This window comes from Strix uralensis, chromosome 2 (genome assembly GCF_047716275.1).
Source record: "Strix uralensis isolate ZFMK-TIS-50842 chromosome 2, bStrUra1, whole genome shotgun sequence".
NCBI lineage: Eukaryota > Metazoa > Chordata > Aves > Strigiformes > Strigidae > Strix > Strix uralensis.
In genome coordinates, this window is record NC_133973.1 from 72,164,480 (window position 1) to 72,181,144 (window position 16,665).

Genomic DNA, 16,665 nt, shown 5'->3' on the forward strand with positions numbered 1-16,665 from the left:
GGCGGCTTCTCGGCAGCCCGGCAGCAGCCACCCTGCCGCGGGGGGTGGGGGGTACCGGGGCGGCCGGGACGCATCACCGCGCTCCCCCGGGGCAGGGCTGAGGCGGGCGCCCGCGGTGGGGGGTCCGCGGAGCTCCGGCCGCCTCCGCGCCCGCGTCCCCTCCCCCTGGTGCCGGTGGGGGCGGGAGCGGGGCCGGGCCGGGGGTAGGAGGAGCCGGAGCTGGGGCCGGATCGCGGCGGCTCCGGCGGAGCCCCCGAAGTTTGCGCTGCTGGCGGAGGGCGGCCCTTGGCCCGCCGCTTCCGGGGCTCCGCCGCGGCGGGCGGAGCGGGCGGGCGCCCGGGGCGAGCGAGCGGGCGGGAGGGAGCCGGCCGGCGGCAGGACGGGTCGGGCCGAGCCGAGCCGCGATGAAGAAGCCGGACGGGAAGGTGGTGCTGCTGGGGGACATGAACGTGGGCAAGACCTCCCTGCTGCACCGCTACATGGAGAGGCGCTTCCAGGAGACGGTCAGCACCGTCGGTGGTGCCTTCTACCTCAAGCAGTGGGGGCCCTACAACATCTCCATCTGGGACACGGCGGGTGAGACCCCCCGGCGCGGTGCAGGGCGGCCCGGAGGAGCGGGGGGGGTCCAGCCCCCGCGGGCTCCCGGCGGGTAAAGGGCCTCCCAGAAACTTGCGGGGTGTTTGCCGTCGGGCTGCCCCTCTCCGCTGGGTCTGGTGAGAGCGGCGCTTGCCGCTCCGCCACCTCGGGCGGGGACTGCCCGCCGACACCCTCCGTGGTTCGGTCGCTGTGCGTAAGTTTTGCTTTTCCCGAATTTTGGCTCGGCCCTAACGTAAAGGCTGCTGGTGGGAGAGACTGCGGGCGGGTGACCTGGCTCGGGGCAGCTTCGCCTTCCCGAGAAGCGCGGACGGAGAGGTGAGCCCCGCTCTGCCCCGGAGCCGGGGCGTCGGGACCGGGAAATCTCTGGGTGCCTGGTGCTTAGCGCCTTATTTCGGTGCTACTGTGAAGTTAGTCGCCTAAAACAAGTGGTTTGGCAGTAGGACAAAGTCTGAAAAGTAACATGGTTTTGACGGGCCAGAAGGGGCCTTATCGCTGCTGATCTCTAGCATTTTTGGACCCGCTTTGCAAAACGTGGATGTACAGAGAAGATGCCCGTTTGCTTTCTTTTGTCTGAGTAGATGGCTACTGACTGCAAACCCAGGCAGGAGTTAGTGAGGTTACAACTTCTGTTCGTCACTTCTCGCTGCGTGCTTTTACGTGTCCAACTGGTATCAGCTGGTGTCAGATCAGACTTTCAAAAGCACGCAGCTCACCCGCCCTCCGGACATGGCTTGCTCTTTCACCGCAGCAGTAAGAACCTCCGCGTAAGGATTTACTGCTCGGAGAACATGGGCTGCAGGCAGTTTCTGTCTGGGATAGCAGCACGGGGTTGTCTAGCCCGCTGCGTTGCGGCAGGCAGCATCTCCGGGATGCAGGAGGGAGCGCGGGTTGCGGTTTGGCATCCTGAGGCAGAGGAGGTGGGAGGGCATGGACTGGAGAAGTGGTTTGTGGTCTTGGTCATATGAGTATCTTGCTGTTGGTTGTTAGGTCAGGAAGCTCTGTTCTGTCATGTGGAGGGCCAGACTGCTCTGAAAAATGAGGTCTGTGAATGTTCTTGCCTGTTAAGTTGCTCGTGGGAGAAATGTCTTCAGTATTTTTCTTGTTTTCACGTTTAGCTGAATTTTGTTAAAATTCGTTAGTGGCGATATGAAGAATGCAGATGATATATTCTTGTGAAACTTGGGGAGCTGCGACATCGTGCAATATTCCAGTTTCCTCTGGGTGACGTTTGAGAGGGAAGTTCATTTGCTGTGTCACTTCATGTCACAATCTAGTCCAAAATGGCTTTTCCTGCCTGAAGAACTGAGAAGGAGGAAGGGGGGAATGAAACTGTCAAGAAGTTACACAGAAACACTTTTTGGAGGGGGGGAGGAGATGTTTAAGAGCTTTCGCTTCTTGCATTTCTTAATCTATTACTATCATGAAAGCTCACTAGCAGTATGTCCATTTTAAATACGCTTTCTATGTCCTTTGCAATATCTATTACAAAATGTTACTTCAGTTTTAGAATTGACATGTTTTACTGTGGGGAGTCTCTTGCAGGCAACTGCTGCTTGTTTCTAGTAAGCCAGACCCACATGGGTGATTAGCAGTGGGCTTTATTTCAACAGGATTATCTTGGTGAGATTGCTCTTTGGTAATTTCCCTTACGCTCTTCTGCTTTTTTTTTTTTTTTATCATAGTATAAAATAAGTCCCTCCCAGGCTTTGTCTTCTGGTTTTAAAGCCCTGTTTTCAGTCACTTACACTTATTGCAGTATTTCATTCACTGTTAGTTGGGAATTTGCGTTCCAGCTTTATGTGGGATCTGGAAAGCCACAGAGGTGGTTCTCCATATGCCAGGTGAAGCACCCAGGCAGGTGATACCAGGTCAGAGCTCATCGCCTTCCCAGGGGCTGGAGTTCCCTCTGTGCCCTGGAGCAGGGCCAATGCCGATGCCTGTGTGGCACCGCAGTAGAAGCTCCTGCTGCTTCCCCAGCCTTGGCGGGACTTCTGTAGCAGGATTGCTGAAGCTCTGTTTGCAGAGAGGCAGTTGAAAAGTGGTGTTGTATTGTATTGAGGGTGGCATAACACATCTTCCTCATTCTTCTCTGTTGTTGGAATTAATGTTGAGCTCAGTGTCCCCACTCTTGCGTTTCAGAGGCAGTTACGGATTCTTGCACCGTCTCCCTGTTGTCTTGTACTCCTGAAGAATGAAGGAAGCTGCCAAGACCAGGCTAGACTCCGTTGGGGCCTGTGGGCTCTGGTTTATTAACAGCTCTTGTTAATCTTCTAAGAAGTAGTGGCTCCCAGGGGATGTATATGCTTTCTTCTGTCCTGGTGAAGAAGGAAGGGACCTTGTGGACACTGCAAATCTCATATTAAGTCAACAAGGGGAATCAAAAGCCTGTGTTACTTTTTTCCTTAATTTATTTTTCTTTTGCGTGGACCTTATGCTTTTGCTGGCCGCAACACGTCTGCAGTCCTGGGTCTGTGGCTCTTATCTCTGTATGGTGTCACTATCTTATCTCTACCAGGTGGGTACCAAGTAAGCTTGGAATTCTTGTAGTAAGGAGGAGTTTAAAATTTAGCTCTTTTTCTGTTTATTAATGTGACATTGCTTACTACTGAATTCTTGTGAAGCAGTTACAGGGTCATCAAATACATACAGGGAAATCCAGAAAGGAAAGATCATCCAGGAGATTAAAAATTTCTAAGCACAACAGTATGACAAAAGTACAGTTCAATGTTTGCACCCATTTTACCTACCTAAATACTGAGTGCCAACTCAAGATGTCTGTCTTAATATCTCAATAGTATGTTACACAATGTACAATGTAGAAATATGGAAGATCTGGCCTAGAAAAATGAGGGGATGCTTGACTGTAGTTACTGCACTAGTTTAGTACTCTAGTAAAATACACAATTGTACAAGGTTAACTGCAATGCATGTTTTTTTTTAATTTTCTTGGTTCATGTTACATTTAGTATGTGAATGTATGTTTATTTTTGTTATTGCTTATCAGCATTATTTTGGGTACTGTTGTTTCCATGGTTAGATATGCATGGATATTAGTACTACATCAGCTTAGTTGCCAATCTTCTGAATTATTTAAAATATATGTCATTTTTACTCATCGCTCTGTTGATCTTGCATTACTTATCACTGTTATTCAGAAAAATGTCACATTTTCCAGGAAGAATTAAATTTGCTTGCCAAAGCACTTAAAATGTATTTTTCTGTGTTGTTATCACTCAGTAAATCACAGAATTGCACACCTGACCTGTTCTACCAAGTTAGGTCTGAAGTACATGTCAGTTATTCTAGGAAGGACTATTCTCTTGGCTGTACATTCACACCCCTCCTTATCTTGGAAAAATCAGCTGCTTAGTCTAGTCTAAATCTTTCATATTCTTATCCACAAGTTTTGTAAAATGGGTGTGCAGAAGTTGTCAGACTTGATTGTTTCTTCTGTAAATGCTCACAGCAAATAATTCCAACATTTCCAGTTTTCCAATCTGATGATTATCAGAGAAGTTATTTGGAAATTGCATTTGACTCAAGGAAACAAATAACCCACAGATGGAAGAATACTTGGCAGAAGTATCATATGCTTGCCATGTTTTAATGGTCTTTTTTTTCCTAGCCATCTGCTTTTGACTGTTTTTCCATTGTCAGAGGCTTGGATAGATGGTCTTGTGTCTGACCCAGAATGGCTGCTGTTGTATTCTTGGTGCAGAGAATGATTTATTTACTCTTTATATTCTGATGCTACAAACTATATTTGCTTGTTTTCTGTTTGGGTCAGTTAATTCGAAGGAATTAAAAAAAAAAAAGTGCATAAACTATACAAAAAAGAGAGAAACTGTAGACTTCTAGCATGTTTTAAAAGAGTAGTCTGCTGGATAGAGGCCTAGTCTCTAAAGCATTTGAGTGTATATGCTTTGAGATCTTAATAGTATTATGTTTGAAGTAGTGTTTTTCTGAACCAAGGAAGGTAAGCAACAGCATCAGCCAGAAGAACTTTCTCACATGAAAGGATTGGAGGTTGAAGACTCAGGAGGTCAAGATATATATATATATGTGTGTGTGTGTGTATATATATTCTAGGCAGTGCTGACAGCAGCTGTGGGGTAAACCAAAACTTCCTGCTGGGTGTTGAAGGCATGCAGCTCTGAGCTAGCCTTTTATCTTAGGCAGCGCAAACACATCCTGAAGTTCTGAGGGTCTTGGTTCTGCTTCACCTTTAAACCTGGACTACTAATGTGTGGTGCCTGTAGCTAACAATGTTGTGGGAGTCTTTTGGGTGTTCAGGCATATTTTCTGATGCCTTGATATTTCAAAAGGAAAAACTTGTTTGTATTGTCAGATTTCAGTTTAAGATGACATTTGTTCAACTGGTGCCCCCAGCAGCAAGGTTTCTTAATTATTAGTGGTCATGTCTGCTGTATTGCTGGCTTAGTGTTAGAGCAGCCAACTGGGAAGTTAATGACAAGTATTTCATAAAGTTCAAAACCCAGCCCCTTTCTTAAAATACAATTACAGGGTCATGAAGTGAACTTACAACGAATAGTCATGCAGCATTATAATGGGGAAACATAAAGCTTAACTGGGAAAGCAAACTTCCCTTCTGTTCCTTCCTCTCATCTTGAGCTAGCTGTCTGCATATGAAAACTGATTTGACTATTTTCTTCTGTGAATATTCAGCTATCAGTTAATATTTTTACATCTTCCACCCCTTTATTTTGCACCTGCAGATTTTTTTTTTTGGTGACTTTTCACTTGTTGGAGATAGCAGGGACAGAGGAGATAAACATAGCCTGGAAAAGGCTTTTCTGTGGCTTGGGTCAACTGCAGCCTATCTGCGTGACCAACCAATGCTTATATCTCTTGTGACTGGTTTGCTGATGTCTGATGGATCCTGCTGGTGAGCATGTGTGAATTGCTCCCAGTTGCTGGTCCCTGATAGCCAGTGTTTCACTGGCATCAGTGCTGAGCTTTCTAGGGCTGGGTGTGAGTGTTTAGCTGGTAAGAAGTGTTAGGTTCCTCCCTCAGTTAGGATTTGAGGGTTTTTTAAAAGAATTTATCTGTGTTGATGTAGCTTTCTTCTGCACATGTTCTTCTCCTGGAAAGAGGGTGACCCAGCAAAGTTCTCTGGGGAAACCTGGGATGAGGTGTGATTTGGTCCTTGGAGTATGAGATCAGCCCAGGTAGACTGTCTCCCTGCTGTCGCAGAGCCGAACATTCCCCCGTGTGACGAAAAATATACAAATCTGCTGTAGGTAGGGAGGAAGCATGGTCCTTCATCATACTGAAACAGAACAAAGAAAGAGTAGGATTAAGTGGTGTATTTTCCTTACAAGCAAAGACTGATAGTGGCTACTCTGTTTGATATTCTGCTGGTTTTGACTTTTGGAAGTAGAGGATTACAAGAGGGGAAAAGAAGCTACGGGTAAGATGGTTAGGAAGGTTAGTCAAAGCTAAAGAGGACGCTGAGGCATGTGGGAGAGCCTTTCTGAACCTGATGAAATGGTGACAGAGCAGCGGTTGGGGTTGGGTGTTGCTGAATGAGTGATGGAGTATCTTTAATTGAGGAGGTTGCTTGTTGGAAGGGTTTAGGGGATATCACCTCAAAAAGTGTTGGGCGTCAGGGGTCATTTAGTGAGGAAGGCTGCTGAGTGTGTACCTGTTCTCAAGGGAACAACAAGATATGAGATGAAAATGATGGAGAATAAAATGCCTTAAATTTGTTGCTTGGGGGACAGTTGCCAGCAAGGGGCTTTGATTTTTTTTTTTGCCTTTGGAAAAATTATCCTGCACAATATCACTTTGGCCTCTGCATATTAGTTGTTCATAATTGTTGCATGTAAAACAATGACAGCTGAGGACCAACGCCTCATACACAGATAGTGTGGTTTCCCTGGGATTACTGTGTATGGTTATAGTACCTACATCTTGAAAAGGAAATCATAAGAGTGGAGGTTCAAAGGGGGGCAGTATGGCTAGCTACTGAGAAAAATCTCTTGTGTACATGGGGAAAATCCTTGAAGAGAGTTCACTGTCGGCGAGCTCTGTATCTAAAGCCCCTGAAGCAGGTTCAGAGGCAGGAAGAAAGGTTTAGCTTTAGACCATCCCTGGAAGCATGGTTTTGTTGTTGTGAAACAGTGCACCAGGTTACTGTTTTTCTGTGATGAATGTTTCCTGAAAAGAGCAGAATAACTTGGGAAGTGATGAGAAATATGAAGAAATAATGAATTGTCTGGAGGAAATTCTATTTGCCGTGTCCCACAACTTAAAAATACAGCGATACACAAGTAAAGTCAAAGGTAGCAAATTCACTGCTGCTGAAAGAAAGTGCTTTTGTATGCAAATATGTTTTGTAAAAATAGGGAAATGCCTTGTCAGAGGGAATTGTGGAAAATACACATCAAAAAGAAACAGGAGACAAAAGTAACACACTTTGTTTATTCAGCTAAGGCTAACTCACTTTGTTGAAGGAGGAATTTTGTTTCTAATGTAATGTGTAATTTTAGTACGAACTCTTAGGGAGGCAAGCTAACGGGGAGGGTAAGCCACTTTGTTGTGAGTACTCAATGCAGGCCAAGATAAATGTCATGTATGAACCTCTGCGGTAACTTCTGTATTCTAGCCCCCATGTTAGGTCCCCACTTTGCATGTGGTATTTAATAATAGCATGCAAAGTGACTCCACTGTTCTAGCCTAAGTGGAAAACTACTTGACAGTTCAGTGAGACTCTCTCTGAATAGTATCAGTGACCTGAGGTCTGTGCCTGGCTAAAGCTGTCCAGTGTCATGGCATGGCATTGCCACTTGATGAACATTAGCAAGTTTGGAGTCCTCAGTAGTACCTCAGCTTCTATAACAGAAGAGGTTGTCTTTGCGTTCTAATTTTAGCCTGAAGTGAGGTCTGAGTTTGAGTCATATTGTAAAAGGGGGGCAATATTGACTGTTTTCAGGTGCATGAGTGGACAGTGGAAGGGAAAACAAGAGTATATGTTTGTCTAGTCTCTGGTGCACGTCCTGTGTTCTTGTTTTTTCTGTGAAAATTTTGCTTTGCAGCTTTGGCTGATACCAATGAGTTTGTACAAGTCGTTGAATTGATTGAATGCATCTGTCTTAAACCCATGTTTTAAAGCCCCAGATCACAGTTTGGAGTGATACTGAGAATCTTCTTATTCAAGAGCTTGTGCCTTTGGCATTGCATCCTTTGTCCCTGCATACTGAAGGAAGAGGTGTATTTTCCACATATCCGTCAAAACTGACTTGACAGCTGAAAGGTTAGTTTAAGTCATGACTGTCTTCTTTGTGACAATACTGAAAATGTATGAGAGAGGGAAGCATGAACAAGAGAAATGGTTAGTCAAACAGTGTAAATGCAATGGCAAAGCTGCTGACAAAAATTGCAGACATATGGAAATTCATATTCCTGGTCGATTGGGAGCAGGTGGGAGAAACTGTAGAAAATTTCAGAAGGGTGTCCAAAACCTGCATTATTTGCTTCAGTAAAACTGGTCTCCTAGTAGGGTACGTACAGAGGTATAAATAGGTGTTCTGTGCAAGAAAGCAAGTTATTAATGCCCTGTTGCACTCTTCAGCTTTACTTTAATATTTGTGAAATGTGTATCTGAGGTGTCTAAGAAATGACCACTCAACAGTTTGAGCATTAGGGGAAAAACACAGGTCCTGGGATGGGATACTTTTTTCTGCAGTAGTTCTCTTTCTAGCTGGGTAAATAGTGTTGCTCAGATCAGCAAAAAGCTTCATTAGTTGTAACATAGAGATGAATGTGTACAAAGTAACTCATGTTGACTCAATCTAGTTATTTCTGGGCTACCACAGAATCGTCTAGGTTGGAAAAGACCTTGAAGATCATCCAGTCCAACCATAATCCCAACATTAACAGTTCCCAACTACACCATATCCCTCAGCGCTATGTCAACCCGACTCTTAAGCACCTCCAGGGATGGGGACTCTTCCACCACCCTGGCCAGCCCATTCCAATGTCTAACAACCTGTTCTGTAAAGAAATGCTTCCTAATATCCAGTCTAAACCTTCCCTGGCGCAACTTGAGGCCATTACCTCTTGTCCTATCGCTTGTTACTTGGTTAAAGATGGTCATCCCCAGTTCTCTGCAACCTCCTTTCAGGTAGTTGAAGAGGGCGATGAGGTCTCCTCTCAGCCTCCTCTTCTCCAGACTAAACAACCCCAGTTCCCTCAGCCGCTCCTCATACGACATGTGCTCCAGACCCTTCACCAGCTTCGTTGCCCTTCTTTGGACATGCTCGAGTAATTCAATGTCCTTTTTGTAGTGAGGGGCCCAAAACTGAACACAGTCATCGAGGTGCAGCCTCACCAGTGCCGAGTACAGGGGTAAGATCACTTCCCTGTCCCTGCTGGCCATGTTATTTCTGATACAAGCCAGGATGCCATTGGCCTTCTTGGCCACCTGGGCACACTGCTGGCTTGTTTAGCTGGCTGTCAATCAACACCCCCAGGACCCTCTCTGACTGGCAGCTCTCCAGCCACTCCTCCCCAAGCCTGTAGCGCTGCTGGGGGTTGTTGTGGCCCAAGTGCAGCACCCGGCATTTGGCCTTATTGAAGCTCATACAGTTGGCCTTAGCCCATCGCTCCAGCCTGTCCAGGTCTCTCTGCAGAGCCTCCCTACCCTCGAGCAGATCAACACTCCCACCCAACTTGGTGTCATCTGCAAACTTACTGACGGTGCATTTGATCCCCTCATCTAGATCATCAATAAAGATGTTAAACAGGAGTGGCCCCAAAACCGAGCCCTGGGGGACACCACTCGTGACCGGCTGCCAACCGGATTTAACTCCGTTCATCACAACTCTTTGGGCCCGACCATCCAGCCAGTTTTTTACCCAGCAAAGCGTGTGATCATCCAAGCTGCGAGCAGCCAGTTTTGCCAGGACAGCTACTTAAAATTAGTATTGCATGTTTAGTTGCCTGAACTTAGGCTGTGATGTCTTTTTCTGTTGACTATGCAACGAACTTTTACTCTTTCCTTCAGAAGAAAGGTGACAGTGAGTGCTTAAAATACAAGTACAGAGCAGGTAACTAGCTGTTAGCTGTATGGTTTTACAATTACTTTGAGCGCTCATATATGGCAAGTACTTCTCTTGTTTCATCTCACACCTCTATACACACTATGGTGTGCAAAATGTCAAAGGCAGGGAGAGTCATAGCCAACTTCACAGTGCCTTGGCTGAGCTGCTCCTGATACTTAGGCTAGTTTAAGTGTCTTTACTTCACAGTGCAATCACATATCACAGATCAGTTGTTTGCTTCACTACAATTACTATCTCATGTTAAAGCCACTAGCCATGTGAGCTTCCAAGCTATTTTTCCTATGGTGTTGTTTCACTGCCTGAGCTGAAGGTACACTTAGTAATTCGTCATCTGAGTCACGTTGTACTACTATTGCAAAATATCCAGACAAGTAACCTTTGTTTGGGTCTCTGTTGAGAAAGATGCTGAGTCTGTGGTGGGTATGTTTGGAGTTGATAAAAATGATAGAACAGAAGGAATAATTTTCTCACAAGTCTGAATGATTTGCTTTCTTCCAGGTGAACACTGGGTAGAACATCCTGGGATTTGATCAGAAGGCATCAAACTCGTAATAAATTCCTTTTCCTGTGCCTGTCATATTAACTTCATATGCAGCACCTGCAGATATGCCTAGGAAATGAGATTTGAACTTGGTGCTTAAACTTAGCTTATGCAAGTGGTACTGCTGAGAGCAGAGGTGGTCAAAGGAAATTAGGTTTTTTTGCTCTTAATTTGAATGAATTATCAACATAAGTAGTTTGCCATCCTTCACCACAGGAGATCCCGGATAACATCCTTTAGGACAACCAACTCACTAAGCATACAAGATTTCCTAATCCTACTAACCTACCTGGGCATCGAAAAAACCAAATCTAGAAGAGGACTTCTTAACTTTGTAATGGGAGATAGAGCATCAGATCTGTTTGTGAGTCTTCTGATATACCTGTCCATCTCTTAGGAAGCAGACTAGAATTGAATTTGACTTTACATGGGCTGCCAAGAACCCATTCATGGAAGAAGTCTGCTGACAGTCTAAAGACCTGTGTGAGCTTGAATTTATAGGAGTTTTATAGATAAAGCAAAAAGGAGAATGTGTATTTGAGCTTTTGCCTTTTCACCAATTCCACTGGAGAAAAAATACATTTCACTCTAGTCTGTAGCATGGTGGAAACTTCATGTCCAGGAGAAGAGACGCTTAAAACTTTCAATACTCAAACAGGCTAACATCTTATTATGAGTTAAAGGTTCTGTGCTTTCAGGTTCTTTCTGTTCCGTCTGTTCACAAATTCTTTTTTTGTTTTTGCTTTTTTCTGTCATGAAAACAACTCATATTCTCAGCTACAGAGAACACTTACTTCCTTTTTTTCTGGTCTACAGGTTAATGAATTGAAGACTGGAATAATTTTGTTCAATAATGATTAAGCATCTGATGTAGATACTTTTCCCAGTTTCCTCAGCCTCTCCTGTTGATCCACTGACATTTTTTCTTTAATCTGTTACATGATTTAATATTCTTAACCACTGTTTTTGTACTTTAGGGAATTCCTACAAAATACAGAGAAAAGATGTTGTCCAGCCATCCAACTGCTCTTATATACTTAGTTTAGAAATAATGGTCTTTAGTACAGCTGAAATAGCAGGACATTTTTGTTTTACATTCTACAGCTGATGACTACTTAGGAATTTTTAGTCATGTAAAATATTCAACCATAGATATTTAAATACTTGAGATTTTATTTTTCTCTTAATTATATCATTACCTGTGAATGAAGGATGGCTTAGACCGTCAGGAAAATGTTCTTCCTGTAAGAATACGTTAACTAGAAACCCCAAAGAAACAGTTTGTGAGGTAGGGCAGGAGAAATTAATGTGTAGTACAGTTCATGAAGAATGCGAAGCAAAAGTTAGGTAGATTGAAATAGGCTTTAAAACAAACGTCTAAATGCTGGTCATTGGCTGGGTAATAATTTCTCTACATGGAGTCAACCAACTCGGATTCCTGCTTAAGCTCATGTTCCCAACCCACTTAACGACAGCAGTATAAAAACATACATGTGTGATGATGTGCCCTGGTTGCAATGACCTCCAGTTGAGCTCCTGCTCCCTGCTTCCCTTTCCCCAAGGGGTTTGGGCTGACTGACTTCTCTTTCTGGTTGTGCAGGTTACTTCAGCGATGGGACTGAATCTTCATGCAGTTTAATGTCTTATGTTGTGAAAGTCCTCAGAAGTTCAGTTTCTGTTCTTCATAATGGGGTCTGTGATCTGGACGTACAAATCTGTTGCTGCTCTCTTAATTGTTGAAGTTAGAAATAAGACTCTTGGTTATATTTTAAAGGGTTTTTGTTTATTATTTATTTGTTTCCATTCTCCGGTTGTCATTTGCTCTCAAAAAAAGCAAAGATTTTGATTCATTTGGAAAAGGGAGAAATGACCAGAATCTGTAGCAGTTTATAGTTACAAAAACAACAAAAAAGCCCTATGTAGTTGAGTTGTTATCTTCCAAGCTTCATAAAAGGGATCATCAAATCTTGCAGGTTGCTGGGAGTGAGACTTAGGTGTTTTTAAAAAAACCTACTGGCATAATAAGAGCAATTTCCCCCTGTCCTGATACACGCTGTTGCTTATTTAAAAAGTAAATATCTAATTTTGTGAAACTGAAAATGTCTCAAACCGCTCAGGTCCTCCAACCCCTGCCAGTACTATTACTTCTTATTTTTATGAGAAGGAACAAACATTCCTGTAACACTGTCTTTAGGGCATGAGCTTTCCCTCCCACAGCAAATAGCTAAATGTATCACATTTGTATTGTTTTCCTTATTTCTTTTCCTGTTTCAGCATTGTATGCCCTTTCCACACTGTCCTGCTCAACTTCTTTTTTTACTTCAAGCCTTGGAAGCCCAGTGGAAGTGGAATAGTTGGTGTCTACCCTATTTTTGAGTGGCAGAGCATTTTGTGACGTAGAGATGCTGCCTCATTGCCTTAATTATGAAAGAAAAGGCTGTAATGCATGCAAATCTGTAGGCAGTTCCTTTCAGTAAGTACCTTCCCCTCATGGCTTGTGGGTTGAATGGGTAGGCACTGGAGAGTGGTAACATCGCTCTTTGTAGCTTATTCTGTATAGAAAGTTCAGAACTGAGTTGTTCATGCTTTTTAGTGGTATTCTCTTTGTGCCAGGTTGGCGAACATTGATGAGACGAGATTGATTTTTCACCATGCCTGTTTCGTGGTTTTAATTTCTTTAATCCTGAAATTAATGCCTCTAAACGGTGAATACTGAATATGCTTTTAAGATTGTAGGCAGAGAAGCCAGAATTGGAATTAAAAGGGAGAAGTGGTGCTGGAAACGTAAAAGCCATGTGTTCGTTCATCTTAGCCAGAGCAAGTTCTGAAAACACAAGCCAACCCGTCCTGTGATAAAATTATCTGAATGAGGTCAACAAGTTTAAGTACATTCCTGTAAAAGCCCAGCAGCAGCTGTATGTCTAGCACGGTCTCCCACTTTGGGTATTTGCTGAAGACAGCCCACCGGATCACCAGAACTTCCTTCCGCTTTTGACAAATCACAACTATCTAGAAGCACTCAGTGAAGACCACTTCAGCTGAATAGAAACTGGTGGTGGTTGGTAAGGAGTAGAAGCCTCTGCAATTTTCTCAAGGATAAATTATATGTGAATGAATTGCATGTGTTCTTATTTGAGAACCTGCCTATAAATGAACTGACATTGAAACAAATCGTAGAAGTATCTGTCTGTTGAGTAGGCCTACGTTTGTATCCCATGTTACTAATGTGAGTTTCTCTTTGAATGAAAAATACACTGTTTTTTTTCTAGTTTGAAAGAACCCATGGCCTTCTACCCCTATTTAGCAAGGTTTAAATATTTTTCAAATTGCTAGTGAAGGCTGGTTTAAGAGTCACTCAGTATTACAAAACAGGAGCTAGCATGTAGTTATCTGCTACAGCTGAGTTTCACGTCACCAGGGGTAGTTTGACCTTAAATAAGAGATACTTATCTGCTGGCGCAGACCATCTGTGCATGCCTGCTATTGATCTGATAACTGTAGCTTCCTAAGGTGTTTCAGACAACTCTGCTATTCATTATGCGTGCAAGAATAATTTCTCATTTTTGAAACATGTGACACAGAAGGTCACTTCTGACAAGACAACCTGCCAGCTCTTAAATTCTTTTTTGTGAAACCTAGTCTCTGTTTTTCAGAACATGAATGTTGTGATCTGTAGACACTTTTCTTTCCGGTGGTGAACAGTGATGACTACAGTATTCAGCTGCTTTCTTGCACTAACTTCTGATTTGTAGAAGCTAGGTCATTTGGAAGTATTTCTAGTCCTCCTCTTCCTGTCATCTACTCCTAATCAACCTAGAAAGGTAGTAGTAGGATAAAAGATTTATGGAAATAGTGCTTGAGGTACTGTCTACATATGGGCTTAGTAATTAATTTTATCTACAAAAGAAATCATGGCCAATATACTTGGGACCCTATCTCTATATTGTAGGGCCCCAGTGCCTGTACTGAACAAAGCCGTGCCGCTGCTGTGGGAGAAGAGGATGGTCTCTGGCTGTGGGGAAGGGTGGGAAGGTGCATTCCCAGATACATGACCAGGTTGTCCTCAAAGTCTTCCAGGCTGATTACTGAAGGCTAAAAAGCTGTTGCTTCTGGTGCCCTAGTGATGTGGTGAAAGCATCCTGGAGATGCCTGAAGACTGAACTTCTTGCAGTGTCTTAAAACCCCCTGACCAGTGTCCTGGGACAGCCTTGAAGAGGAGCGCTGTGGAAGGGGCAGCGCTGGGCTCTGGTAATGTTTCCTAAATATTGACAACAGGATGTCGTTGAAGTGGGGCTGATGGAAAATCGGTCCTGCTATAGCTAGCATTCTTGTAAGCGAAGCTCTCCTGTGGGTCTGTGAAAGAGAAAGCTAACTTAAGTGTGTTGTTGTATGACTCTCTTTGGGTGGGTATGCACAAAATAGTTTATAGCTGCACGTTGGTGATTTGGTTTCATATACTTGGGAAGAAGGGATTTGAAGACTTCACAGTCAGGAGGCAGAAATACCTATGGTGTGTTTGGGGTTAAAGTGGTAATATGGAAAAAGAATGTTTCTGATAGATTAGATCATTTAATTTGATTTATGTTTGGATACAAAACTTAATCCAAAGAGGAACTGCAATTAGTAACAGTGAACTATTTTTCTTCTCTAAAATGTCACTGTCCTTAATTAAGATGTTTATTAAGTTAATGGTATTTCCTCACTCAAAAAATGGTATGGTATATTGTATTGATGGTCTTGGTATGTATGTAGTTACCCTTCTGCAAAAAATCTTATGGGGAACTTTGATTATTTTTTTTTTTTAAAGTTGTAAAGAGATATCTAAGGCAAAAGCAAAGTATCTGATGCAGAAGTTGGAAAACTTAAGTAAACTTAAAACAGGAATAAAAATTAAGAAAAACAGGAAGCATTTCTTGTCTGTGAGGGAGCGGGCAGATGCTGACTTGCTAACTTTTCTGAGACCTGGCAGGAATGCCTAAGGAGTTGGTAGCATTTCAGAGTGCTTATTGAGATACATTTAGGAGAGCAATCTCAATTAACCCTATCCATCTCTGGATTTAGTTTTTAAAATCACACACCTGTATCAGTGTTTGCTTAGGTGAATTGGAAGCCAAGTTAAACTTGCCAGTTCCTTATTGAGTGATATAAAACATCCAGTATGTGTGGAGTGACCTCCCAGCCCTGCACTGCTGGTTGAACTGTGCTAAAATACACCTGGCCATGCATTCCTGCCTGAGTCAAGGAGCTGCTTCTCAGTTTGAAGAGCAAACTTTGGCAGGGAGTGTGGGCTTTGAAGATCTCCTTTCTGAGTGACTCTGAAGATAAGGACCTGGTAACAGTCTCTACTTAGCAATTGCGTAGAGGAGTGGGCTCTTCTGCAATGCCTGTTCCCTTGTGGAAAGGAGGTCTAAGGAAAAAGTATCAGTTTTCAGGCACTGGAAAGAAAAAACAGCTGCTTTCAGAACTCGTCCTGTGGAAAATGAATTGCTTTTCTCTAGGAGGCACTTAATTCTTTGAGATCCCTCTTTGAGGAGATGGATTGGCGTTCCAGTGGGCGTTATAACCGAAAGGCTTCCTGCACAATCCAGAAGCAAGTGCCTCAGCAGGCGACCTTGTTTTACTGCCCTGTCCTGTAACTGGCCTCTTTGTTACCTGCCGCTGAGCAGTATTTGACTCTCAAGCTCTGCTTAAGTGTTTAGTGCAGTTGCTTCCCGCAGAACTCTTCCAAAGTAAATCCGAAGGGTTGGTTGTTTTTTTTTTTTTTTTCCCCCTCAGGGTTTGCTTCCAATCATATCTTTCCTTAAGAAGGTCATCTGCCAAATAACCACTTCTTTTTAAGTAGCAGTTTAAAATTGTCTTTTAAATACAAAGCTTCAGAAGAATTTTACATTGATGCTTACAATTTGCTTACATTTTACTTACTCAGATTTAAATTTCTAAATTTACCCTTGCATGCCTGCTCTCAGTACAGGCATACAGGAGCTTCATAAATTTAACTCTCAAGCACCCTGACATGTTTTCTTTTCAGTAGAGATGGTGCTGATGCTAGATTTCAGCTGGAGTTCTGGTGGAGCATTTGCTTGTAGACAGGATGATAATGTCCCCTAAATCTGGCATGCCCTCATTTCTTTTGCCAGACTTCAGTGTTTAGATAAAACATCTTCCTACACAACTGTGAGGTTTCAGAAGGAAATAGATAAATACCAGTGTAATTTTTTTCAGTTTGTGTTGCAGATGCACTCAAGATACTCTTGCTGGACTGGTGGCGCTAAGGTCAATTCTGTTCATCTTTTACAAGGCACTACCCTTCCAGACATCTGAAAATATGTGAACTGCTTGAAGCTTCTGGGGTTATTTCCTTATCTTAAAAGTAAACACAGTACATCAAGAGAACTAAATAAAATGGGTGGTTTGCAAAGTCTTATCTAGCTAAATGAAAAA

The 16,665-nt window shown here is 43.4% G+C and overlaps 1 protein-coding gene across 1 annotated transcript in view; it reads left to right on the top strand.

Moving 5' to 3' along the window:
- The first annotated feature begins 329 nt into the window (after positions 1–329).
- RAB20 (RAB20, member RAS oncogene family) overlaps positions 330–16,665 on the top strand; it is a 28,242-nt gene continuing 11,906 nt past the window's right edge. Inside the window, exon 1 of the mRNA XM_074859287.1 lies at positions 330–576. Coding sequence (XP_074715388.1) covers positions 405–576 — 172 coding nt within the window. The 5' untranslated portion in view covers positions 330–404. The remainder of the gene's footprint in view (positions 577–16,665) is intronic.